Below are 26,922 nucleotides of genomic sequence, written 5' to 3'. Positions count from 1 at the left end.
AAAAGAAAGGCTGAATTTTCCAAAAAGTGTTAAATGTACATACTTTTGCGTTGTTAAATGTACTTTTTTGTGGCTTTTTTGTCAGCCACATATTTTACTCACACTTCATGCTTTAATAGATTTAAGTTGAGTAAGCCACAAAATTTCGTTCTTTTTGCAACAGGTAGATAAATTATTCAGCTTAACCATGGATGTATTTTGACATGTAAGCCACATGATGGCCTCATTCTATGAGCAAAATAGTGGATGACATCAAAAATGTCACAAAACAGGGGTTAATTTTTTATTAGCATCAGCAGCAAGTTTCAAAAGCATGTGTAATCAAGCAGCCATTAAAAAGTTCTCACGATGAATGTTTACAAAGGCTTGGTTACACTTCTTACACTAGCGTATTTTAATTATTAATAAGAAAAGCGCTGTTTTTAATCTTTGTGAGTGAGTCCACCTTTAGAATATTGGCCGTAGTACGCCCGCAGCTAAACACCCACAGCTAAACACCCACGCCATAATTTGCGCCCCAAAAGTATTGCCCGGATAAACTACGGAATGCTAAACATACGGAAAAAAAAGCGACAAAAAAAACAACAAAAACAAACAGACAAAAACTTTCACTAACCTCTCACTCATCGCGAAACTATTACTCCACCTATGCTCCGCTGCGCTCCGCTCGGTGGCAATGAGAGTTGACTAAATTCTTTTTTCGTGGTGCTTCCGTCATGGCAACATATAATGCAGTTTACTAGTGGCAATAGGAAAGATTAAATTTCACAATGCTCTATTTAGTGCTAATTTAAAAAGAGCCTCATTAGTTTTACTTCTCCTAGGAATGCTATCTTTATAATTATTAAAACGATTTATTTTTATTGATAGATCTCTAAGTTAACTTTTGGTGTTATTTTTTGTTCGAGAGATAATTGAAAGCGATAGTATGGAATGACTAATAGTAAAGCTATATAATGAAATTTTTCATGAGAGTCTATCTATAAAGTTAGTTAATACTACTGTAACTTGTAAAAGTTCGGAAGTATATGGGTAGCTTAAAGTTAGTTTTAAACAATATGGCAGCTTGTAAACCAGAAGAGTATGGTTTTGATGTGACGTTCATCTGGGAAGACGAAAAATCTGAAATATCTCAAACAACAGAAGAAAATTCTGTACAGAACGCCAAAGAAATCAATAGAGATGACATCACTTGTGCAATATGTCTTTTGGTTTTACGAGAACCAGTACAAGCCGTGAAATGCGGGCATCGATTTTGTGAAAAATGTATTGGGGAATTTCATCTTCAGAAGTAAGTGCGAACAGTCACGTCGAAATTTTCTATATTTTTGTTAGTCATCAATTTCTTGTGTTCTAGAAAATAACTGTATAAAAAGTTTTCGTTAATTAAAGAATTTACAGCTCAAATAAATTGCATTGGAGAATTTTTTATGTTAATCATTTTATTCTAGTCCGGGAAAATGCCCCAAAGATTGGCAAGAGATTCAAGTTTTTCCTGATGTAGGAAAAAAAAGAGAAATACTCAGTTTGAAGATTCGATGTGCGAATTTTGTTGATGGCTGTACGTGGCAAAATGAGCTCAGAGAGAAAGAGGTTTGTAGGCATTATTTCATTTGATATCATCTGTACACAGCGAAAAGAAGTTTTCAAAAATGGCTGTTCTAGAAAAATGGTCAAAAACGACAGTAAAGTACTTTGAATCTTTCTTTCTAAATTTCTAGTTTTGTGATCTGACATTGTGTTAATTCCTACAGACCCTCTACTTTACGCAAATTTTTACCAAAATGGATAGTTTAAGTTATGCTCTCATTAGGAACAATTTATGAAGTGAAACCATATATCACCTTGGAGGAAAGGGAGAGGAATCTACTTGATGGTATTTATAATGATTTTGATTCAAAGGGGAAGAGCCTAGGGGTAGAGGAGGTTGATCTATAACTAGTAGTAAACCCCTTCCGTACTTAAGCTTTAGGCCAATTTTCCTATTTAAGGAGTCAATTTCTTTTGCGATAGATAATAACAATCCTTTATCATTGTTTTAGGTTCACCTGAAAACTTGCGGTTTTGTGACCGTTCCTTGTGAATTAGATTGTGGAGAATTCGTGCTCCGTAAAAACGTAAGAACGATTTGTTATCATTTGTAAGATACGTGAGAGGCCTGGAAAATACGAGTTAAAAGACCTTAAAAAACCTTAAAGTTATGACGTCGTAACTCGGGTTTTCTCAACTCGGGTTTTTTAGGCCTTGAATACAAACCATGAAAACTTTCGGGATAACTTTTTGTGAGGCCCTGAAAACCCGAGTTCGGCAAACCCTAGTTATCTATTTGTGACGTCATAACTTGAGAGGTATGACGTCATTTTAGAAGATTTATAATAATTCGATTTTATTGTGGTTACCTTAATCGTTCGAGCTAATTAACTCGTTCGATTATGATGAAGCTTAATTTTTCTAATTAGCAAACTCTTATTTTTAAGGCGCCCCTTAATTTTTCGTATTTTTATTTATGAAAGTTTTATGAAATTTATGAAACTAAAAAAAATTTTAGCTATGATATTTATTTTTTGGAATCTTTTAACTTGGATTTTTTGGTGTGATTTTTTTTTCGAGTTACTTGACTCTGATTTTTAAGATGCCCGAAAGACCCGAGGTTGAAAAGCTCGAATTATCTTACTAAGAGGAAATTTTAGTACAAATCTGTAAAAGTGACTCCTTACTCAAATCGAACATTTGCTTCAATAACGACAACAGTGGAAATAACTTACTCTTGTCTCCCGAATAGACAGTGGGAGGGGTCCGAATAGGCAGGGGGTAGGAAAATTTTCTAAATTCTAATAAGAGAATAAGAGGGGGGATTATTTGAATTTTGTTTAACTGATATCAATTTCAACAACAAAAAAGAAACTTTAATAAATGAACACGTAAGTAAGTAAGTCTGCGACCGCAGTCGGAGGCGACCCGAAGGCTCCTCTTTCGATAGCTATCTACACGAAGGTAGGGGAGGGCGCCACTCTTTCTCCCTGGATTTCTCCACTTACCCTTGATCCTTCTCTTAGTTGCTGAGCATCAAGCAGAGAGGCATTAAGTACCATTTTGGGAATCTTTGGTATGATCCGGCTGGGGGTTGAACCCACAACCTTGCGAACCGTAGCCGGATGCTCTACCACTGTACTACGGTCGCTTGAACACGTAAATAAGAACCAACTTACTAACAAAAAGGAAAATTTTCTTAAGTTTAAGGTCTATCTACACTGTAATAAAATATTGAATTATTCGAATTTGAATTAGCGGGGGGGGGGGTCTCAATAAGAGCGTGGGGATGGATTTTTTTTCTTTTAACAATTAGCGGGGGTGGAGACGTCTATTCGTGAGACAAGAGTACTGATTCAAGGGAATTTTTTTTAATCCTACAATTGCAGACATAATATTTTAGTTTACGGATTCTTCTTTAGATAACGAATCACGTGGATACAATATGTCCAATGATCTCCTCTTGTGAATACAAAGACTCAGGATGCTACTTTAAGGTAAATTTTTCTTATGTTGAAGCTGCTTTTTTCAATTTCCAAAGGAATGAAATGAAAATTTCCGAATAAATCGAGAGACGAACTAAGCTGGCTAACTACAAAAGACTCTGCAAGGAGTCTTTCGTGGATAAAGTGCTACAGTATCTTTATTTTGTCTTATTTTTCAAAGTAGCTGTACTCTCCGGATTTTTTGTCATCTAAGTAAGTACAGTAAAGTATATAGGTAATAAGCCAGATATATTATTTGAAAAGCTAACGCAGTTTCTAAATTGTTGCGTTTCAGGGCACCAAATTACAACTGGACAATCATATGGCACAATCGGCCAACATGCATTTGTCTCTTGAAATGAAAGTGAGATTTTCAAATAAAAAAAGAATTCGATCAAAAGTTGACAGCGAAAGATCTCGAAGCTCAAGAAATGAAAAATAAATTTGCTGAACAGTTGAAAATGAGGGATAACGAAATCGGAAAAGTCCGGTTGGATCTTGATGGAGACTTGAAAGCAAAAGACAAAATGATTCAAGCATTAGCGGAGCGGTTAAAAATTGCAGAAGAGAAATTGAAAGGGGTCGACGCAATGGAAATTAAAATTCAGATGAACCAAACCACCATCAAGTCGTTGGAGAAAAAAATGCTGACGAAGTTGAAGGCAACCGATAAATCTCTTTTTGATTTGAAAGAAGAATTTATGCTGACTAAGCAGGAAGTTGAGAAAGTCAAAGAACAGCATCAAAAAGACGACCTTTTTAAAGCATCGGGTAGAGGTTTAGCTGTAAAAGAGGAATTAAATTTGGCTATCTGCGCACCATCACTATGTAACTATACATGGACTATCGAAAAATTCAAAGAGAAATTTGACGCTGCTATGAAATGGAGATCTGGTGATTCACCATATTTTTTTACTAAGCATGGTTATAAAGGATGTATTTTCTCTGGGTTTCGCGAGACCAATAAAGACAACGAAAACACTTATGTGTCAGTTTTCTTTAATAATGTGGTGGGACCTCGTGACGATACTTTGGAATGGCCAATGCCTTGGAAATCGATGATTTTCAATTTAATATTTAATGGAGTTGAAATTGCTCAAACTGTGACAAGAAGTACAGATGAAGGAGGTAGATGGAAAGATTCATTTAAAAGACCATTTAGGGATATATCTTCATTTGTGGGCAATCGGTCAGCATTTGAGCACGGCTTATTCAAGAACATAACTATGAATGATAGGGTTGCAATAAGATTTGAAATGAATTGATCTTATACTCAGTGAATGGTGTAAGCTACATTTGAAACAGATTATCCATTTCGAAGAAATTGTATTTATGGGTGGAGCCTTGGATTAGTCGATCGAATTATTTATCGTATTTAATCAACTTTTTAATTTAAGACCTCCATTTAAACCTAAATGATCGATGGTAATTACAGTAATTACTTAACCTTACTCTTAGATTGACTTCGCCTTTGGATATTTTGGACGTATGTTTTCGTCTTCTTTTTAGAGTAAGTGAAGAGTTTATAAAGATTACAAATACTCTTTGGTTCCAAATAATTTTCGAAAATTAACAATCAGGGGTGGTTATTTGGAACCTAAGACCATGTTCAGAAACGAAACGGTTCCGAAACAAGTGTAGACGTAAAAATTGGTATTTTTTGGACCTACCTCCGGGTGCCCCGGTGGAGGTCCTATAAATTAACCCATGTCTGTTCGTCCGTCCGTCCGTTCGTTCGTCCGTCTGTTACCAGCTTTTCTCAGGATTGGCTCATTAGTTTTTTCTGATTTTTTGCACAATGATGCAAAATGGCAATGCCCAGAACGTGACGGAGCCCAATTTTTGAGAAAAAATTTATTTGGGCAAATTTGGGCCAAAAACTACCTAAAAATAGGGTTTTTTGGACTTTGTGCAAAATCCTGTCATTACTTTTTCCTGATTTTTTGTACAAAGATGGAGGGCAAGATTCTCTAAAGAATGGCTGAAGTGGTTTTTCCCGGAACATTCTATTTCGCCTTAAAAAACGGATTTTCGTATTTTGGGAAATTCCCTTTAACCAAATAGAAAAATATAGCTTTTAACAATGTTGATCATTATTTTTTTCTGATTTTTTGCACCAATGATGCAAAATGGCAATGCCTAAAATGTGTCGGAGCCCGATTTTCGAAAAATATTCAAAGAGAAATTTGACGCTGCTATGAAATGGAGATCTGGTGATTCACCATATTTTTTTACTAAGCATGGTTATAAAGGATGTATTTTCTCTGGGTTTCGCGAGACCAATAAAGACAACGAAAACACTTATGTGTCAGTTTTCTTTAATAATGTGGTGGGACCTCGTGACGATACTTTGGAATGGCCAATGCCTTGGAAATCGATGATTTTCAATTTAATATTTAATGGAGTTGAAATTGCTCAAACTGTGACAAGAAGTACAGATGAAGGAGGTAGATGGAAAGATTCATTTAAAAGACCATTTAGGGATATATCTTCATTTGTGGGCAATCGGTCAGCATTTGAGCACGGCTTATTCAAGAACATAACTATGAATGATAGGGTTGCAATAAGATTTGAAATGAATTGATCTTATACTCAGTGAATGGTGTAAGCTACATTTGAAACAGATTATCCATTTCGAAGAAATTGTATTTATGGGTGGAGCCTTGGATTAGTCGATCGAATTATTTATCGTATTTAATCAACTTTTTAATTTAAGACCTCCATTTAACCAAATGATCGTGGTAATTACAGTAATTACGTAACCTTAGATGACTTCGCCTTTGGATATTTTGGACGTTTTTTCGTCTTCTTTTTAGAGTAAGTGAAGAGTTTATAAAAGATTACATATCTTTGGTTCCAAATAATTTTCGAAAATTACAATCAGTGTTTATTTGGAACCTAAGACCATGTTCAGAACGAAACGGTTCCGAAACAGTGAAGACGTAAAAATTTGGTATTTTGGACTACCTCCGGGTCCCGGTGAGTCCTATAAATAACCCATGCTGTTCGTCCTCCGTCTTCTTCGTCCGTCTGTTCCAGCTTTTCTCAGGATTGGCTCATTAGTTTTTTCTGATTTTTTGCACAATGAATGCAAAATGGCAATGCCCAGAACGGACGGAGCCCAATTTTTGAGAAAAAATTTATTTGGGCAAATTTGGGCCAAACTACCTAAAAATAGGTTTTTGGATTTGTGCAAAATCCTGTCATTACTTTTTCCTGATTTTTGTACAAAGATGGAGGGCAAGATCTCTAAAGAATGCTGAAGTGGTTTTTTCCCGGAAAATTCTATCGCCTTAAAAAACGGTTTTCGTATTTTGGGGAAATTCCTTAACCAAATAAGAAAATATAGCTTTTTTAACAATGTTGACGCATTATTTTTTCTGATTTTTTGCAAATGAGGCAAAATGGCTGCTAAAATGTGTCGGAGCCCGATTTTCGAAAATATATTGTGGGAAAATTGGGCCAAAACGCCTAAAATAGGGTTTTTTGGCTTTGTGCAAAATCCTGTCATTACTTTTTTCTGATTTTTGTACAAAGATGGATGCAAGATTCTCTAAGATAGCTGAAGTGGTTTTCCCGGAAAATTCTTTTCCGCCTTAAAAAACGGATTTCGTATTTTGGGAAATTCCCGTTTAACAAATAAAAAATAGCTTTTCTCAATTGACTCATTATTTTTTATTTTTTGCACAATGGATGCAAAATGGAATGCCTAAAATGTGACGGAGCCAGTTTCGAAAAAAAATATTTGGGCAAATTTGGGGCCAAAACTGCCTAAAATAGGGTTTTTGGGACTTTGTGCAAAATCCGGTTACGTTTCTGATTTGTGTACAAAGATGGGGGCAAGATTCTCTAAAGAATGACTGAAGTGGTTTTCCCGGGAAATTCTTATTCGACCTTAACAGACGGATTTCGTATTTGGGGAAATTCCAACCAATAAGAAAATATAGCTTTTCTCAATGTGACTCATATTTTTTCTGACTTTTGCACAATGATGAAAATGGCAATTCAAAATGTGACAAGCCAGTTTTTAAGGAAAATGATTTTGGGCAAATTTGGCAAAAAACAGCTTAAAAGTTTTTTTGGCCTGAATGATTCAGTGATTTTCGTATTTGGGGAAATTCCTTTTTACCATTTTACATTATTCAACACACAAGCTTTATTTTTCCATTCTGAATTTTTGTACAATTATTGTCACTTTTTTCTTATTTTCATCTGATGTTAATCATTAGGTAGGTCCATTCAGCATGTTGCTTGTTCTAATTTTTTTAGTTTGTATTCTCTCACTATTGTACTGACTTTGTAACAACTTTTTTTTGGTAAAATTATATAAAATCACTATTTACAAAATATATCAAAGCTATACCTATTTTACTTGACATCGATTTGTTTTGTATTAAATTGTAGCTCTCCTATTTTTTATCCAAATCTTCGTGCTGTATAACATTACACAGTCATGAACTTTCACGACTACAGCATTTTCTACACCAGATCAAAGCTCTCCAAAGCAAATTGTTTCGACTTCTAAAAATCCTGTGGAAAGATGTGTTCTCAATTGGAAAGTCGAATAAGCAAGCTAGCTGTAACATAACACGAGCTGTCAATTATTTTCTTAGCTGATTTTCTTTTAAGGGAGAATGTTCTCCTTAAAGCTATACTTTGAGATAACATACGATCTCGCTAAAATGGAAACATCAATTTTGAATACAAATTTCCAAAAATGATTGACATTGAATTATAAAAGTTTTTATACTAGAGAAACTATCAGACTGTCTTTGTGCAAAATTTCAAGTTGTATTTCAATGTGGTGATTGAGATATGAAAGGATTTCTAAAGCCATACCTCAATTAGAATCTTAAAAAGTCCTTTCCTGTTTCAGAAAGTTTTTTAACACTATATCCCCTCACTTGAAATAAAAAGCTTTATTTAGTTTTGGTTGTTTTGAAGTATTACTTTAAGGAGAACCATCTCCATTTAAAAATGGTAGACAGGTAATCATTGTTGGTTAAGCCAGCAAACCAACGTGTCTCTTTGTATGCTTTGTTATAATCGCTTGTTTACAAGTTATCTTCAGTTAGAATCTCCACATGCTCGTTGCCTTCAGGTACTATAACAGAGGAATAAATTTCCATTATGACCGGAAGAAAAGTGTAACACGGAATTAGAAATTAAGTAGTTATGTTCAAATCGGGGTCGGGCTCAGTTTGGATAAATCCCCGGGGGAAGGGGTTACAAGGGCTTCGAGCTGACGGGGGGGGGGGGGTGCTCGACTATAGACCCTTGGACCCTTGCCGGGACCAAAAAGGAAAAGATAAAGGAAAATTTTGTGAATTTTAGGACCCTTATTGGGACAAATTTGACCAATTTTGACCAAATTTCTATATTTCCGGGGGGTAAAAATTTGAAGTTTTCCTATTTCTCCGACCCTTAGTGGGACTGAAATAAGATTTTCTGATTTTTCCGACTTTTAGCGGGACTTTGGAAATCTGAAAAAGGTACCCAGCCAAGGACGACACATACCGTACCCTCCATTTCGCCTAAGTAGCCTCCCCTCCCCGGGAGATAAATTATTATGGCAGGTATTGCTATTGATATGGATGTGACATCAAATGCATGGTTTGGCTCTACAAAAACAACACGAGGTTTCGAAGCCTTCAATACTTAAGAACATTCATTAAACATTGCTAGGGTATTCGGGTATTCAGTAACATCTTGGCTCTCTATAATTAATTTTTGATCATCTATTATTGTAAGTTTTCTTTCTCTTTCCAGAGTGGTTGGGAACTATCACACTCACCGCAATATCGACATGTGTAAGGACAAAATTTCTTCATTGTTTCTTTATTGGCTTCATCACCACAGAAGTTTGGGAAGAATGGGCACAAGCGACCATCTCGACAACCTGTGGTATGCAAACAAACAAGAAGGTGAATGAAAACATTTTTCTTTGCATGCATATTTCCGTGCAACTCATCAGGCTCGACGCAAGAGTTTACTTTAATGGGATAAATTTTCGCGGGGATTAAATTTCGCGGTTGAGCTCATCCGCGAAATTTTAAGATTTCGCGGGGATTAATTTTCGCGGATGGCACTATTGGGGGCATTATTTTCTCGATTTTGTGACTTTTACTGTCAAATCATGCATATTGGTTGTTCAAATACACATTATTTGCGCCTCTTTGATGCAAGTAACCATTCAAATAGTATTTATTTGACATATTTTGAGTTTTGTTTAGAAATATTTCGCGGATGGGCCTTTTTCAAATTTCCAATGGGACTTATTTTCGCGGATGACACCCAAATCCGCGAAATCCGCGAAAATTAATCCCCGCGAAAATTTATCCCATTAAAGTATCTGGCACTCAGGTGCTGAGATTTCCTTCCGACACGTTAAGGTCTGAAGGTCGGGAAAATTTTCAACATCTGGAAGGTTTAGATTACAAAATTTTAAAAGACCGCGTCAAGGATTTTGAAGAGGGAGGAACAGATTAGAAAGCCCGAGGGGCTAGATGTCGTGCTTTGGCTGAGAAGTGTGCCGTGGTTAGGAAGGAAATTCTACCTAGGTCACGTGACATTAGAATAGAATTTCAGTGCTTGACCAATCAGAAGCTTAGAGGATTTCTGGAAACAACAGAAACAATATTTCTTGCGATATTCACTTTTTTTTGCCTGCGATGACTTAAAGCATGACATCTAGCCCTTCGGGCTTTATAAATCTGGGCGGGAGGCCTAATAACCCAGCCCTCGTTTTCGGGGATTGGCGGGTCCGACCGATTTATTTTTACGCGTAAGGGTAGTTGAACCCGACTAGGGGTGCAGCACATCAAAGGCTGACTATCATTCCTCTCTGATGGGAAATTGGCCCGCTCCTTCAGCGCTTTAACGTGGGTGGCCGCCAATCCGCCATCTGAATATCAGATAACGCAAGAGTTTGGTATAATTTGCTTTTCTAAGAAGTTTTTATTTTTGTGCCAATGATACAAAAAGAACAAAAAGCATCATGGGAAATTAATGGGATCGAAACGGATTTTGCTGACTTACCATTAAAACAGCCTTTATTTCGAGGACCTAAAGCTTGTATTTTGTTACCAGGACAACACCCGAACTTGGATTCCATGCAAGCAGCTGGCAAGGCTTTCACGTCTAATGAATAGAAAAAAGACAAAAGACAAATATAGTAAGTTTCAAAAATTTGATGATTCGGCAAATTTCTTTTGCTTGAAATCTAGTAGTTTTTGTTTAGACGATATGAAAATTAGTTGTTTAGAATAATCATAAAAATTACAAAAAAATTATTCTATTTCCAGAAATAATTGTACCCCTTGAGGAGAACCCCATTGACTTATTTTTCAATTTTTAGGAGCCCCATAATTTTTTTCTCATTCTTGGACCACCATGAATTTTTTGCCATCCTTTTATTGACCACCCTGGATTTTCAACTCATGTTTACTAAACACCCTGAATTTTCAACCTCAATTTATTTGACCATCGTAAATTTTTACACGAAAAAAAGCGAAAACCTGACCCTCCCCCTGGAATTTTTACTTTCCATATTACCCGTACGCCACACCGTCCTCAACTAGGGGGTACGGACTATTTCCCGAATAAGGCTTACCACACATGTCGCACGTTGCTCTACAGAACCGTTTCATTAAATTGGTGTGTTTGGTACATGCCCCGTGTTCTTTCCATTGTTTACACAATCCCAACTCACTCTCCTTCTTGTTGTCATGACAACGGACGGCTGAAATAAACAGAATAAACAGAATGAAAAGTGCTCTTATCATCAGTATTTCGAACTCATACCACTATGTTGGCTTTTATATCAAATTGTGGGACACAAAAGGCGTAAAAAAACCTTTCTTCTTTCGTTGATTCTAATCTTAAATTCTACATCTTTTAGCTTGTAACATATTGGTTACAATAACTATAAGTCTCTTTGTGACCTCATCCTGCTTTTTTTTTGGCATTCTATTACAAATCACTGGACCAAAAAAGGTGTGGAGCCTTTCTTCTTTTGTTGATTATAATCTTAAACTCTTCATATATGAGCTTGGTAACTCATCGCTTAGTAATACGATGCAACCAATGTGTTGACTACACTTTCAGGAGATCATCCCTTGATTATTATCTATGTTCAATGTAAACAGTATTTTAAATACTTATTTGGCTTTTCATTATAATCCTTTTTGATGACATTTCACATCATAAAAAGAGCATCAAGAAATCAAATCAAATTTCATACTTTTCTTAAGACTTTCTTTCAAAAGGTAAAATCAATGATTCATTTGTTAAGTTAAACGGGGAGTTTTAACCCGAAAGATGATGACTAGCCAAGCTAACTAACGATAAATAATATGAGGCAAATTCTAACTTAAAGTTGTTTGGCTTGGCTCAACTGATAAGATTTAATCAATTTTTTTCACATAAAAAGGGCAGGTAGGGCACGTCAAAGACTAAAGCGTGACAATTGAATTTAATTTCTAACCTCCGGTTTTGCAAGCACCGAAATGATCTACCATTATGTAATCGCCTCTCTTGCATTCATCTTGTTTTAGTTTACACAAATTAGGGTAAGTGCGACCACTCTTCGTACAAACTGGTCCAGTTTTCTCTGATTTCACAGTTGTGGTTGCACTTGCAAATAGGTTGATTATTGATAATGACGCAACGTTGACCGAAAGGACATTTATAGTTGTAGCAAGGCGAATCTTCGTTTTTTCTCCACTGGTATCCATTGACAACAATTTCGAAGCCAGTAATATAAATGTCAATATCTTATACATATTTTTGATTCTTTTATATCTGAAATGTTGAGATGAATTTTTTATGATAATACTCGGACTCGGTACTCATATATACCAGAGGTTTCTCTGGGACAAGCTGGAGTTTTTACAAGCTCTTATTTGATTTGGGTTGGTCGTTAAGATGTAATAAAAGAATCTTATTACTTTTTCTAAAGAACGCGCGTCATCTCTATCACTTTAAATGACCAATTAGTGAAGTATCTTGTAAAAACCCAGCTCATCCCGTTTCTCTGTGAACCAAGTTCAGCAAGAAACTCTCATAAACGACGCTCTATTACACTTTTTCCTTGAAAATCCAATGCCCTTGAAAATCCAATGCCCCTTGAAAATCTAATACCCCTTGAAAAGCGAATTAGAGTGCGTCAATTGTAGTTGGTATTAACTTTTCTTGACAGTGAACAGTGAAGCGATGGCTACTCGAGAAAATACAAAAATGTAAACAATATAAAAATACCTGTGTTTAAAAGAGAAATTTAAAGTGTTCTCTGTGGTTCTCACTTAATGTTTTTTTTCCACTTGAAAAAGTCAATGAAGGTCAATGATTGTAAAGGTGAAATTTATTAGCCAAGCTCTCGTTTCTACACACGGATAATAATTGCTTAAAGCAAATAAGTCTACATTTGTGTTATGCAGGATAAATTTGCACGTTTGTCCCCAAAGGGTTGGATAATGTCGGCTATGTGCGAGATAGACTAATCAACATCCAACGAAAAAGTCCATAGAAAATTCGCAAACGAGTTTTTTTTCCTAAAAGAGTTTACAGTCGATAGAGTTTGATATTTTCTTCGAAACTCTACCACTGATTTTTTTTCAAAAAAAACAGTATAATATAACGGCATAACGGCTACAAACTCTGCGCGTAACGTAACTGTAATGGACGCTAACATCGTCTATGTGCGGACTCGACCTCCGAAAACCGACCCTCGAAAAGGTTGAGAAACCCTCGTCCAAAGCAAGCCTTTCGAACTCAACGAAATACTTTTTCCTATGATATTTCTGTCTGTCAAACCTTAATCTTTCTAATTTTATCGGCGAACTTCATTTTTCACTCATCAGAGCCCATCATGTCCGTCATCCAGAAAAATGTTCTGACTGCAATGTTGAATCTATCATCATCGATAAAAAGTTTAACCCAAAAACAAACGAGATTACGAAAATATTTCGACTGACTGTGATTTTTAATGAGTTGAGAGGAGTCTAAAAAAAACAAACTAGTTTTATTTTTATTCAACACTTAATTTGTCGTCAAACCCTAATAAAACTCTCTACGATGGTGCAGCACTTTTTCGGAGACTCTAATGCCATATTTGCAGAAAAATCATCCCTCCCCCAAAGTGTTAAAACCTTTATTAGCATGCGAATGGTATTATAAGCTCACACTTGTAGAATACGCTTTACATATTAAGAACCAGAAGAGTCTCCTTAAACTCTAAGAATGTGACATATTTTCTAAGGCTGAAATGTTCAAAAGTTGTTTGATTACAAAATGCTTTTAATATCTTTGCCATTTGGTTTTCCTTCTTTTATGTTTCACAAGTTATGACCTAAATCGAGCTTCATATGCGCTTCTAAAATTGTTCTTAGAGAAAATTTACGTCTACCGAAAGAAGGCAGGGATTAAAATTTCTAATACTTTGTACGTACTTGACCAGACTTTAAGTGTCTCTCTTGTTTCTATAGACAACCTCTTACAAATGTAACATCTTGTTTTTCTTGGTTATAAGAAACCCTTAGTGCTTTTTTGAAGGGAGACGTTCGTGCTTATTACACCCCTTTCTCACAGACCCGATAGGATTTTTTCAACCAGGGGTTGAAAATAACGGACTCAAACTCGACGAGGATTGATATTTCCATAGCTTTAATGGCTGGGGATTTCTATTCTTTTGTTTTCGAGTTAGAAATTCAATGGGGATGGGGAAAATAGCATAATATTTAGCAGTGAGGATCGGTTTATTTGATTATTTTCAGTGTCAGTTTCAATATATCTTGGATAGATACCATTAGTACGTAAACTGACAATTTTTCCAGTGGGGACAGAAATTACAAGATAATTTTCCACCGGGGACGATAATTTGATCAATTTTCCAGTGCGTAGGGTTCCCAGTGGGTCTGTGAGAAGGGGTGTCTTATTACAGCTTGTTCTTATGATAAAAACAGCAAAGTCTGTTATAACTGTCAATAGCAGACGAATAATGTTTCCATGTTCCGTTTATAAACACTTAAGAATTCCGGACCTATTTCCGACTCTTATCAAAGACCCGTGTTTGTAATTACGGTTTTATGAAATACGGGGAACAGGAATTGTAAGCTATTTCTATTAGTGTTTATTTGCTTGTTTCTAGTCTTTATTCCTTTGGCACCAACAAGCTTTTCACTTCCTTATTGTCTAGCCTAGTTACGATCATCAATGAAATAAAACTGAAAGCTAGAAATCTTAAAGCCTTTCCAGCCGATCGAAAGTGTTGCCTTAAAATTTCAGAGCGTCACATTTTAGATGAAAGATTGAATCTATCACAATTTACAATATTATTCATACTGTAATTGTAGATATAGTATTTACCGTAACTACCAATATGATAGATTTACGGATGTTTATATATCTACACATATGGTAGAAATAAGTGCGAGATTGGCCTGCTAAGCTACCTCACACCTTCTTCTGTTCCGAGAATAAAACTCTTCAAGAGTAAGGCCTAATACCTTTGAAATTATTTGGAACGATTTAACGAGATTTTGACGATATCCCCCCCCCCGGGACTTTACAGGGCAAAAAATTGAATTGAAATGATGAAAAAATGAACTAGTTGAAAATTCGGTCAAATCTATTATAATAAAGTGATATATTTTTGAAATAAGTGTTTACTCATCCTATATGCAGTGGTTCTAAATGACCATTAAATGACCAAATCTTGCTCCACTGAGCCTTTGTTCTGCCTAGTTTTTAGTTCCGTGTAATCTGCAAATATCCTCGTTGATGAATTCGAACAAAAAATCAGGATTATCATTAATCATTAAAGCTCTTCGGTGAAAATTTTCATGAACAAAAATCGCATCTGGTGGTAAGAATAACCAGTAAGAATATCCTCTTCGTTCGAATTTCACACAAACTGTGCTTCTCCCTTCATTACAGTGTTCGATAAGAGATGATAAAGAGGAACTTTCATACATTTCAACATATTTTTCATGAGTTTCTTGCAAGTTTTCAATGGCTTCAATATATCTTGGATAGATACCATTAGTTCGTAAACTGACATGGAAAATAATCTTTAAAGGTTCCTTTTTCAATTCCTTTTGTCTTATATTCGCTTTGTTAGTAATCCTTAAAGCCATTGGGAGAAAAGCTTCGTTTATAGAAATGAGTGAAATTTCGATCCTGGTTATTCCATGCAAGCAAGTCTCATTAAATGATCATCTAGTGGGAGAGCTTGGTAAAATTGATATCGGTTATAATCAGGAGGCTGTTTGATGAGATCTATCAAATTCTTGAAATTCCAATCTGAGACGTATTTGTTAAGAAAGATTATTCTATGGAAAGATTATTCTATGGAAAGATTATTCCATGATGGTGATATTCTTAGCATTATTCTTAAATTTTTGGCCATTTTCGTCATTCTTATAAAGTGTATTCTTATATAAAAATCAGAGTGCATTGGTCCTGATTACCAATGTTTCCTTTCGACCGTGAAATTGCATATTTGACAATATACTTTCTTCTTTCAAAAAGTACACAATGCGACCCATCAATTTAGATCTCGTAATGTCAACATTATAATGAGAGTTGACTTTATTCGTATAGCGCTTCCGTCATGGCAACATATAATGCAGTTTACTAGTGGCAATAGGAAAGATTAAATTTCACAATGCTCTGTTTAGTGCTAATTTAAAAAGAGCCTCATCAGTTTTACTTCTCCTAGGAATGCTATCTTAATAATTATTAAAACGATTTATTTTTATTGATAGATCTCTAAGTTAACTTTTGGTGATATTTTTTGTTCGAGAGATAATTGAAAGCGATAGTATGGAATGACTAATAGTAAAGCTATAATGAAATTTTTCATGAGAGTCTATCTATAAAGTTAGTTAATCCTACTGTAACTTGTAAAAGTTCGGTAGTATATTGGTAGCTTAAATGAGTAGTGAAGGCATAGTCGGTAAACTTGACCAAGCATGTTAATTTTTATTTTTCATACATGTTTCAATTTAATAATCATCATCAGTGTTTTTAGTTCTAAAAGTAAATTGGTAGCTTAAAGTTAGATTTTTAAACAATATGGCAGCTTGTAAACCAGAAGAGTATGGTTTTGATGTGACATTCATCTGGGAAGACGAAAAATCTGAAGTATCTCAAGCAACAGAAGAAAATTCTGTACAGAACGCCAAAGAAATCAACAGAGATGACATCACTTGTGCAATATGTCTTTTGGTTTTGCGAGAACCAGTACAAGCCGTGAAATGCGGGCATCGATTTTGTGAAAAATGTATTGGGGAATTTCATCTTCAGAAGTAAGTGTGAACAGTAGTCACGTCGAAATTTTCTATATTTTTGTTGGTCGTCATTTTCTTGTGTTCTATAAAAAGTTTTCGTTAAGCAAGGAATCTACAGCTCAAATTTTTAATTGCATTGGAGAATTTTTTATGTTAAACATTTTATTCTAGTCCGGGAAAATGCCCCAAAGATTGGCAAGAGATTCAAGTTTTTCCTGATGTAGGAAAAAAAAGAGAAATACTCAGTTTGAAGATTCGATGTGCGAATTTTGTTGATGGATGTACGTGGCAAAATGAGCTCAGAGAGGAAGAGGTTTGTAGGCATTATTTCATTTGATATCATCTGTACGCAGCGAAAAGAAGTTTTCAAAAATGGCTGTTCTAGAAAAATGGCCAAAAACGACAGTAAAGTACTTTGAATCTTTCTTTCTAAATTTCTAGTTTTGTGATCTGACATTGTGTTAATTCCTACAGACCCTCTACTTTACGCAAATTTTTACCAAAATGGATAGTTTAAGTTATGCTCTCATTAGGAACAATTTATGTAGTGAAACCATAGTATAAGAAAGCCGCGGCTGGAATGATGACGCTATTGTTTTTGTTGTAAATAGATGTTCTATCTGTGTCTCTGTGGTTTATAAGAACTAAGTCGAAGGTAACAAAATCCTTAACCTTAAAAGTGTTCATAATATTCAATTGAAGAACAACTACTTTTCAAGTCTCAAATTTTTCTCACTATCCTCTCTTATTACCTTATTTGAAGTATATTTTTATAAATTCCAAATAAATTTTTGTAAATTTAGGACCAAATAACACACATTTTATTAAAAGAACTAATTTTCAAATGCTAAACTTTGAATGCTTTCTGTCACCTCAATACTGTTGTTTTTTGAATGGAATTTTCACAGAATGCAGCTTGAATATTTATTTACTAATACCAGTAATAATTTTTCAGAATAATCAGGAAGGCATTTCAAGGCACTCAATTTTCTTCAAGTTCTTAAAGCACTGACATTCTGACGTTCTAGTACTTTTAAACCAAGAGTCTTTTCTTTTACTTTGATGTTATGAATGCGTGAATTATCAAGAGATTTGCGTTTATGAGCAAAATTACGTCTAACGAGGTAGTTTGTTAAAAGTCAAATTAAATTGATAATGGAAATTGTCACCGAACCATAAAAAAATTTGTTCTTACGACATAGATAGAACAACAGAAATTCAGCTGTACTCATTCCAGCCGCGGCTTTCTTATACTATGGTGAAACCATATCACCTTGGAGGAAAGGGGGAGGAATTACTTGATGATATTTATAATGACTTTGATTTATAATAAGATTATAAAAAGGGGAAGAGCCTAGAGGTAGAGGAGATTGATCTATATTTGAGGTAGCAACCCCCTTCCGTACTTAAGCTTTTGGCCAATTTTCTAATTTAAGGAGTTGATTTTATTTTGCAATAAATAATAACAATCCTTTATCATTGTTTTAGGTTCACCTGAAAACTTGCGGTTTTGTGACCGTTCCTTGTGAATTAGATTGTGGAGAATTCGTCCTCCGTAAAAACGTAAGAACGATTTGTTATCATTTGTAAGATATGTGAGAGGCCTGGAAAACACGAGTTAAAGGACCTTAAAAAACCTTAAAGTTATGACGTCGTAACTCGGGTTTTTTTGGCCTTGATATATATGAATACAAACCATGAAAATTTTCGGGATAACTTTCTGTAAGGCCCTCAATGCCCGTTAGAAAAACCCGAGTTCGGCAAACCCTAATTACCTATTTGTGACGTCATAACTTGAGAGATATGACGTCATTTTAGAAGATAATGAATTAATGATAATTCGATTTTTTCGTGGTTACCTTAATCGTTCGAGTTGATTAACTCTGTTGATTATGACGAACCTTAATTTTTCTAGTTAGCAAACTTTTATTTCTAAGGCGCCCCTAAATTTTTCGTATTTTAGAGGTGTATATCGAGTTATGAAATTTATATTTTGGAATCTTTTAACTTGTTTTTTTTTGGTGTAAGATTTTTTTTTCGAGTTACTTGACTCGGATTTTTAAGATGCCCGAAAGACCCGTGGCTGAAAAACTCAAAATATCTAACTGAGGGAGGGGGGAGGAATGTAGTGCGAATCTGTAAAGGCGAGTCCTTACGCAAATTGAACATTTGCTTCAGTAATGTTGGAAATAACTTAGTATTTCAAGGATGAGATTTTTTGGATTATTTATTTTTTTTATTTTTTATTTATTAATTGTCTTTCAGGCTCTTCCATATTTTACAATGGCTATTCGTCCTATGTAAAAATAATCATATTTAAATAAAAAGATAATTATATTCTATGAAAAAAAATATGCTGTAGAAACAAAACACACAAAAAAAAACAACTCAAGAATACTGACAAAGCTCACAAAATTGCAGATTGTAAAACCGTAAAACTGTAGAAACAAAACACAAAACAGAACTCAAGGATACTGGCAGAGCTCGCAAAATTGCAGAAAAAGAAAACAGAAAGTATAACTTGTTGGTGTTGTAGTGGCTGATTAGGAAAAGTTCGGTTGAGTTGTAATAGTATTGAAGTAGCTAATCCTGCGAAAATTTCAGTGTTGATCAGACCACCAGACTAAAATATCAAGTAAATATTTTAAGGTAAATATTAATAATATAACCACTAGACCTCATGATCATAGAATCTACAATATATTGGCTTGAAATAGGAAAAATTTTGAAAGTGAGTGAGGTGCCAAGAAAAAAAAAAAAAAAAAAAAAAAAACGAAAAAAACGGACACGACCCGAAAAACGTTACTAAGACTTGAACATGATGAGAAATTGTAGAGTTGAATACTGCTAACTCGAACGAAGAAAACTATAAGATTAAGTAATGTATAGATTGCTGTGAGGTTACCGATTGTAGAAAAAAAAAATTAGATATAACGTGTATAAAATACTGCCAGACTACGATCTAATAAATACTTTTTTAAAATATTGCGAAATTTTTTGTGATCAGGTTCTTCCCTGATCGCTTTTGGAATATCATTCAAAAGGCGACTTGCCTTGCCAACAAATAATTTTTCCGATACATTAGTCTCGTATTTAGATTCAACTTCCTCAACATTACGAGTATTACGTCCAGCGACTCTTAATTTAAAACCTTTTAAGTACGATGGAAACTCATCCTGGTGAATCGATTTGTGTGCGAGTTTCAAAAGTTCAAAATTAATTTGCTGCTGGATCGGTAACCAACCAAGCTGTACTACATCCTCGATTGTAGAATATCTCAGCGTCACAAAAGCTGCAATTCTGCATAGCAGTTTATCAAGTTTTTTCAACTGGATTTGTGGCAGGTTCCAGAACAATGAACAACAGTAGTGTAACTTCGATATAAGATAGCCTCCGTCTCAGAACGCGGTCAGAAAATTTTGCGGATAATTTCACAGCGAAAATGCATCCAGTGAAATGTGAGTAATGTATCATGATTCAAGTCGACTGACATAATTATACATATAATACATGTTACAAGTTCTGCCTACGGATTCTCAAGCTCGGCTATAATAAAGCTATTACATGTTAGTAGCAGACCCGACTGACCAATGTTATGTAGCAGGTTGAAACATGAGTTTCTGCTGGAAAGATGCAGTTTGTTTTCAAGTTAAATCTTCAAAATAAAACAAACTGTATGGGTTTCTTTACTTCCAAACAACCTACCAATAGTTTTGGAACACTCCATAATAAAGGAAGATGGCTCTTCTTGTGGATTGGCTTTCTGATATACCCCATATAAACACGATGTGACATGAAAGTGAAGAGACATGATTTGTTGGTTTTTGTTTGATTTGTTGACTCATATATCTCATGGCAAATGGGATAGCAAATGACTTTTCATGTATTGCTTGGCTCTACATATGATACCTCTAACTTTGAACACCTCCAGAATGTTGAAAAAAGCATTTTACGAGATAAGTTTCAATTATAATTTTCATCATTATTCATGGAAATTGTTAATCGACAGATTTGGCTTGGCGTCAGTTTTGTTTGGTTGATGTTTGGTATCATGATCATTAAAGCAATGAAATGCCACACAGTCACTCTACACATGATGCCTCCAGCCATGATTGGTATCAGAATGTTGGAAAAAAACATTTTACGAGAAATTGTTGATAGAAATTATATTGACTTATTTTTACAATTTTGGCGGTGTGGGTTTAGTTGGTTGATAATGTTTACACTGTGGGATGGTTTCCAAAAAAATGTTATATTGATTGTTGTTTGTTGGAATTGATTACCAAAAAAAAGAAAAGAGAACCTTTTTTTGATAAATACTTTATTTTTTTCATGATTCGAAAAAACCATGTGGATGGTTGACATCTTTCTCTAGTCTTGTAAACCAATGCAGTGTCTGTTTTCAAATTTTGAAAGCTCTATACCTACTGAATTGAAGCTCTGACTAGCTCTGTTTTTAAAACTTTGAGCCATGTTTTTTTCTTTGTTGCTATTAAAGATAGATTTTTAAATTGTCGTAGTGTAAATTTATGGTAAAATTTTAGTTTTTGAGTTTAGTTCATCTACAGTAGTATTTTTTCAGTAATCCTTTCTTGTAAATTTAGTAACATTTAACCAGACTCATTGCCCTCATTATATTCAAATTTGTATTTTTTTAGGACTGATAAGTACATATTTTTAAATACCAAAACAAAGCAAACATGCCAAACAACATGCCAGTTCTTTCTGGACAAATATGTATACTTTATTGTGTGCTTTGATTTCTATTTTAATCAACCCTCTCAACTGCTGATCTTTCAACTATCATTTAGGAGTATAGAATGGGCTTCCATAGTACCATTTTCTCTAAGTATTTTGTTCAACTAAGTAGACTTCTTGACTGTCCTTGTCCCTTATGTTAAAGTTGTTCTGATGGAGGACATTGCTATTTTTGGTAGCTTTCACATATCAATAAGGAGCTTTGGTGTAAATGTTTTTTTCTGATGAAATCATACTAATCGGAAACTATTAGGCCTTTATGAACTTTCTAGAACAATAATCTTGCTCCAATCTTGAGAAACACTGGAAAAATAGGTTAGCATTCCCTGCCATAATTTCACAGATTTCCTCTGCTTTCTGCCTGAAAACGCTGTCGTATAGCCGAAAACGAAAGTGAAACTGTGAAAACGTCCGCAAATTCGGGCCCAGTCCTCTTCCGAGACGGAGGCTAATAAGAAGGGCTTCGGCCAGTTGCTTCCGCAGACGAAAAGTTGCTGTACGACGAAGATAGCGTAGCACGTATAATTTTGCGTAAACTGATTGACAGAGTTTATCGATATGAGTTTGCCAATTTAGATTTTGATCGAATTGGATGCCAAGAAGTTTATAAACGGTAACTCGTTCTATCAGTTGGTCTGTGTGATAGATATGAAAGGTTGCGTGATCGGGGTTCATGAAATCGTGAAGGTTTGACATTCTCAGTGTTGACAGTAGCATGATTTTGGTTTTTTTGTTATTAAACGCCAGATTATTAGTGCTTGACCATTCTCTAAGTTGGTTTAAACGATGTGTTAAGTTGTCGATTGAAGCTGGGAGGTTTACTGTCTTACAGTGTTCATAGATAGTAGTGTCGTCTGCATATTGGTTTTTACTCCCACCATCAACGTTATCTTGTAGGTCGACGGTATAAAGGTTGAATAGAATTGGTCCAAGTATAGAGCCTTGAGGTACCCCAAACGATACAGTTCCGTAGTCAGATTTTTTGTCGTCAATCTGGACGAATTGGTGACGATTACATAAGTACGAAAGCATAAGCATGGCAGCACTGTTCGAAAAGCCTATCTTTCGTAGTTTTACCAGTAGCGTTTTGTAATCGACGGTATCGAAGGCTTTGGAATAATCAAGAAAGGCGGCTAGTGTGACTTCGCTTTTGTTCATCGCACCAATGATGTCGTCTCGTATCTTCATTAGGAGCGTTTCGGTAGAATGACGCTTGCGGAAACCAGACATGGTTTGTTGATATATCTGGTTTCTTTCGATGTACTCAACGATCTGCTTTGCCATTAAACGTTCGTAAAGTTTTGATAAGATAGGCAAAACAGTGACGGGTCTGAATTGGTCAGGAGTGACGGAATGTTCAGTTTTTGGAATCGGTGTTACTTTACCGATTTTCCATTGCTGATGGAAAGTGGTTTGAGCGATCCCTGTGTTTATGATGTGAGTTAGTGGTGATGCTAGATGGTCGGCGATAGGTTTGATCAGCGATACTGGTAGATTGTCATACCCGGCAGAGCAGTCACTTCGAAGATTCTTTATCTCTTTGACAACTTGATCATAAGTGACGGGTTGAAACTCAAATTCCTGATCAACCTCAGTGACGAAATTTCGAAGGAGATGTTGGATTTCTTCAGTGGAAGTTGGTTGCGATCCAAGGATTCTTGGTGCCGTGGATAGGTAGTGTGCATTTAGTACGGATGGTTGGATATTTATCACACTTTTTGTTGGATTGAGAATTCGATGAATCAGCCTCCAGATTTCTTTTGGTTTTTTCGATGAAAGAAGTCTGCGGTAGAAAGTCTTTTTAGTGTGTTTTATCTTTCTTTTTAATGCATTGCGAGCGTCACGAAATTCGTTCCAGTCGGAGTCTGATTGAGTTCGATGAGCAGCGATGCGCTTCTCGTGGCAGCTTTGCTGTAGATCGTTGATTTGTAAGTCTTTCATCCAGGGTGCTTGCGGACGAGTGACTTTGATTCTTTTTAAGGGTGCGTGGCGTTCGACGCACTCAAAGAGTAGATGATTGAGTGTGCTTAGACTATCATCTGTACAATCGGTTGCATAAACGAGATTGAACGGTAGGGTGGAAGCATCAGCTACGTATGTAGGTAAGTTGAAGTTTCTCATGTCACGTATTACTTTGTACCGTGGTTCGAATCGGGCGACACGAGTATTCAAGCAGGCAAACACGGCATCATGATCACTGATTTCTGGCGTCGGTAGAACTTCGCAGAATTTGACTTTGCATGACGAGTTGGTCGAAATGTGGTCAATGAGCGACACTCCTTTACGTGATGGAGATTTGACATGCTGGGTGAGGTCGAACGAACGAAGGGTTTCGAGATACGAATCTTTTATTTGAGAGTTCGATAATAGATCGATATTAAAATCACCCGTTATTACCACGTTTCCCGTCCAGTCAAGAATAGCTGTTCCAACGATTCTGTCGAAGCTTTCAAGCCAATCCGCTTTTTCTTGGTTCGTGAAGTTCGGTTGATACGCAACATTGAGGAGTAGTTTAGAATGTTTGTTTTTTCCTTCAATTTCAACCCATAGATGTTCGAGGGCTGGGTTGATGTTGGTGATATCTTTGCGTATTTTGAGCTTGATGTCATCTTTGATGTATATGCCGACACCGCCACCACGCCTGTTGTCTCGGTTATGATAGTAAAGTTTGTAACCTTCAATTTTAACATAATCAAGCAAGAAAGGATTGTCTTTTAGCCAGGTTTCGGTGAGTGTTACCGCATCGAATTTGTATTTATTAACAAAGAGCACAAATTCATCGAACGTGGATACCATGGACTGTGTATTGATGTGAGCGATGCTAAACAAATGTCTAAAAGTCCATCGTATAATTCTACAGTTGATTACATATCTTTTTAGTTTACTGATTCTTATTTAGATAACGAATCACGTGGATACCGTATGCCCAATGGTCTCCCCTTGTGAATACAACGACTCTGGATGCTACTTTAAGGTAAATTTTTCTTATGTTGAAGCTGCTATTTTAATTTCCAAAGAATGAAAAAAATTACAATCAGCGTGAACTTTTTTTTGCGAATCGAAGATTATCGAAGATAAATTTTGCGAAGAGGGTCAAACTATGCGAAAATCGTAGACCGGAGTCATAGTCCGTTTATTACAGTAATACTAGTGTTATATGAAAATATGATAACATGATAGTTGTTCCGGGATAATATTAGTTTGTATGCAATTTATTCCTCTTATTAATTTCTGTCTGTCTCAATTAGTCGTTTAGTATACTAGACTACAAAAATCCCAAAAATTGACGCATGCGAAATTTAAACCATATAAGGTGTTCAGAGTTTTTCGCTAAGTGTGGGAAATTTTACAAGAGTTCCGCAAAAGTTTCTTTTTTAAAGTAGCTGTACCACAGCACTATCCGGATTTTTGTCATTTTGGCGCGTTTGAGTGTTAAGGGAACGTTTGGATTGTTTTTAGTAAGTACGGTAAAGTATGGAGGTAAAAAAAGCCGATATATTATTTGAAAAGCTAAAATTCTTTGAATTGTTTGGTTTCAGGGCACCAAATTACAACTGGACAATCATATGGCACAATCGGCCAACATGCATTTGTCTCTTGAAATGAAACGTGAGATTTTCAAAATGAAAAAAGAATTCGATCAAAAGTTGACAGCGAAAGATCTCGAAATTCAACAAATGAAAAATGAATTCGTTGAACAGTTGAAAGAAAGGGATAACGAAATCGGGAAATCCGAACTTGGTCAGGTCTTGAAAACAAAAGACCAAATTATTAAAGCTTATGACAAAATCATTCAAGCACATGAAAATACCATTCAAGCTAAAAACGATACGATTCAAGCTAAAAACAGAACAATTCAAGCACATGAAATTAGGATTGAAGCTAAAAACAGAACGATTCAAGTTAAAGACGATACGATTCAAGCACATGAACATAAGATTCGATCTAAAAACAAAACGAATCAAGCTCAAGACGATACGATTCAAGCATATGAAAATACGATTCAAGCTAAAGACATAACGATTCAAGCACAAGAAATTACGATTCAAGCTAAAAACCGAACAATTCAAGCACATGAAATTACGATTCAAGCTAAAAACAGAACGATTCAAGTTAAAGACAAAACGATTCAAGTATTGGCGGAGAAATTACAAGTCGCCGAAGAAAAATTGAAAAGGTGAAGAGTTGCAAGAAGTTCAAATCCCTTTATAAGAACTTAATAACGACTGCGACGAGTGCTCTCCTTTTTTTATTTGAACAAAGAAGTTCAAACTACCATCATAGAACTTATTGTCTAAAAAATTGAGGTTTTAACGGTAAAATATTTTTGCGATTTAGCCAAATTTTGTAATATTTTCAAACTATTCAAATTTCACGCACTTAATCTTCTAATTAATTACCCAAAATCATAAATAAATAAAATGTTGGCAATGGCAGCACTGCCATCAAATCGTTGGAGAAAAAATTGCTGACGAAGTTGAAGACAACCGATAGATCTCTTTTTGATTTGAAAGAAGAATTTATGCTGACTAAGCAGGAGGTTGAAAAAGTCAAACAACAGCATCAAAAAGATGAATTAAATTTGGATATCTGCGCACCATCACTATTTAACTATATATGGACTATCGAAAATTTCGAAAAGAAAATTGACGCTGGTACGAAATGGACATATAGGACATATAGTTCAGCAAGTTTTTTTGCTAAGCATGGTTATAAAGGATGTATTTCCTCCATGTTTCGCGAGACCAATCAAGACAACATATACACTTATGTGTCAGTTTTCTTTAATAATGAGGTGGGACCTCATGACGATACTCTAGAATGGCCAATGCCTTGGAAATCATTGATTTTCACTTTGATATTTAATGGAGTTGAAATTGCTCAAACTGTGAGAAGAAGTACAGATGAAGGAGGTAGATGGAAAGATTCATTTAAAAGACCATGTAATGTATGTGCTTACCGGCTTGGAAATCCGTCAGCATTTGAGCACGGCTTATTCAAGGACATAACTATGAATGATAGTGTTACAATAAGATTTGAAATGAATTAATCTTCTAGTCATTAATTGGTGTAAATGTCGTTATATATTACGTTTTCGTCGTCTTTTTAGAGTAAATGTATGAAGAGTTTATAAAGATTAGAAATACGGGGGCGTTGGAAAATTTTCAAATTTAGTTCGATAACCTCGAACAAATACCAAAACAACGTCTAGTCTGTCCATATCTTCTGACGACTGGACGACAGATGAAGATTAGACAATATTTAATAAATTCTAAAATTATTTCGTAGATAATTAATTAATAATTCTATGAATAAATTAAGTAAAGTGAATGAATATGGAATGCAATCATTAATGCTTA

At 35.3% G+C, this 26,922-nt stretch overlaps 4 protein-coding genes across 4 annotated transcripts; 3 read left to right on the top strand and 1 right to left on the bottom strand.

Annotated features, from left to right (window-relative positions):
• Positions 1 to 1,053: 1,053 nt before the first annotated feature.
• LOC136823904 (TNF receptor-associated factor 3-like) lies at positions 1,054 to 5,029 on the top strand. The gene is made up of 7 exons (XM_067080060.1): positions 1,054 to 1,291; positions 1,452 to 1,593; positions 2,043 to 2,117; positions 3,453 to 3,527; positions 3,811 to 3,879; positions 3,971 to 4,643; positions 5,025 to 5,029. The coding sequence occupies exons 1-7, from the start codon at positions 1,059 to 1,061 to the stop codon at positions 5,027 to 5,029; spliced, it is 1,272 nt and encodes a 423-aa protein (XP_066936161.1). The 5' UTR covers positions 1,054 to 1,058.
• Positions 5,030 to 7,685: 2,656 nt separating this feature from the next.
• Positions 7,686 to 12,250, bottom strand: LOC136823903 (papilin-like). The gene is made up of 5 exons (XM_067080059.1): positions 12,001 to 12,250; positions 11,128 to 11,256; positions 10,554 to 10,655; positions 9,310 to 9,414; positions 7,686 to 8,619 (listed from the first exon to the last, which is right to left on the bottom strand). Exons 1-5 carry the CDS (start codon positions 12,248 to 12,250, stop codon positions 8,570 to 8,572), a joined length of 636 nt encoding a protein of 211 aa, XP_066936160.1. The 3' UTR covers positions 7,686 to 8,569.
• On the top strand, positions 10,604 to 26,897 carry LOC136823998 (thioredoxin domain-containing protein 2-like). The gene is made up of 3 exons (XM_067080155.1): positions 10,604 to 10,689; positions 24,462 to 24,536; positions 25,102 to 26,897. Exons 2-3 carry the CDS (start codon positions 24,492 to 24,494, stop codon positions 25,741 to 25,743), a joined length of 687 nt encoding a protein of 228 aa, XP_066936256.1. The 5' UTR covers positions 10,604 to 10,689; positions 24,462 to 24,491; the 3' UTR covers positions 25,744 to 26,897.
• LOC136823901 (TNF receptor-associated factor 4-like) lies at positions 16,457 to 18,394 on the top strand. Its single transcript, XM_067080058.1, has 3 exons — positions 16,457 to 16,822; positions 16,976 to 17,117; positions 18,293 to 18,394. The coding sequence occupies exons 1-3, from the start codon at positions 16,590 to 16,592 to the stop codon at positions 18,392 to 18,394; spliced, it is 477 nt and encodes a 158-aa protein (XP_066936159.1). The 5' UTR covers positions 16,457 to 16,589.
• Positions 26,898 to 26,922: the final 25 nt, after the last annotated feature.

The sequence above is a fragment of the Clytia hemisphaerica genome, unplaced genomic scaffold, assembly GCF_902728285.1.
Source record: "Clytia hemisphaerica strain Z4C2 unplaced genomic scaffold, Clytia hemisphaerica genome assembly, whole genome shotgun sequence".
NCBI classification, from domain to species: domain Eukaryota; kingdom Metazoa; phylum Cnidaria; class Hydrozoa; order Leptothecata; family Clytiidae; genus Clytia; species Clytia hemisphaerica.
Note: the sequence above shows the minus strand (reverse complement) of the source record. Positions and strands in the feature narration are given on the sequence as shown.

Excerpts from the sequence above, each read along its gene's own strand:
- LOC136823998 (XM_067080155.1), top strand. The coding sequence starts at position 24,492 with ATGGTCTCCCCTTGTGAATACAACGACTCTGGATGCTACTTTAAG. Across the intron at positions 24,537-25,101 it reads ACTCTGGATGCTACTTTAAG|GGCACCAAATTACAACTGGA; the intron begins GTAAATTTTTCT and ends GTTTGGTTTCAG.
- LOC136823904 (XM_067080060.1), top strand. The coding sequence starts at position 1,059 with ATGGCAGCTTGTAAACCAGAAGAGTATGGTTTTGATGTGACGTTCATC. Across the intron at positions 3,528-3,810 it reads ACTCAGGATGCTACTTTAAG|GGCACCAAATTACAACTGGA; the intron begins GTAAATTTTTCT and ends GTTGCGTTTCAG. Across the intron at positions 3,880-3,970 it reads ATTTGTCTCTTGAAATGAAA|TTGAAAATGAGGGATAACGA; the intron begins GTGAGATTTTCA and ends TTTGCTGAACAG.
- LOC136823901 (XM_067080058.1), top strand. The coding sequence starts at position 16,590 with ATGGCAGCTTGTAAACCAGAAGAGTATGGTTTTGATGTGACATTCATC. Across the intron at positions 16,823-16,975 it reads GGGGAATTTCATCTTCAGAA|TCCGGGAAAATGCCCCAAAG; the intron begins GTAAGTGTGAAC and ends ATTTTATTCTAG. Across the intron at positions 17,118-18,292 it reads ATGAGCTCAGAGAGGAAGAG|GTTCACCTGAAAACTTGCGG; the intron begins GTTTGTAGGCAT and ends TCATTGTTTTAG.
- LOC136823903 (XM_067080059.1), bottom strand. The coding sequence starts at position 12,250 with ATGGATACCAGTGGAGAAAAAACGAAGATTCGCCTTGCTACAACTATA. Across the intron at positions 11,257-12,000 it reads CGGTGCTTGCAAAACCGGAG|CCGTCCGTTGTCATGACAAC; the intron begins GTTAGAAATTAA and ends TGTTTATTTCAG. Across the intron at positions 9,415-10,553 it reads AAATAAAGGCTGTTTTAATG|GTTGTCGAGATGGTCGCTTG; the intron begins GTAAGTCAGCAA and ends TGCATACCACAG.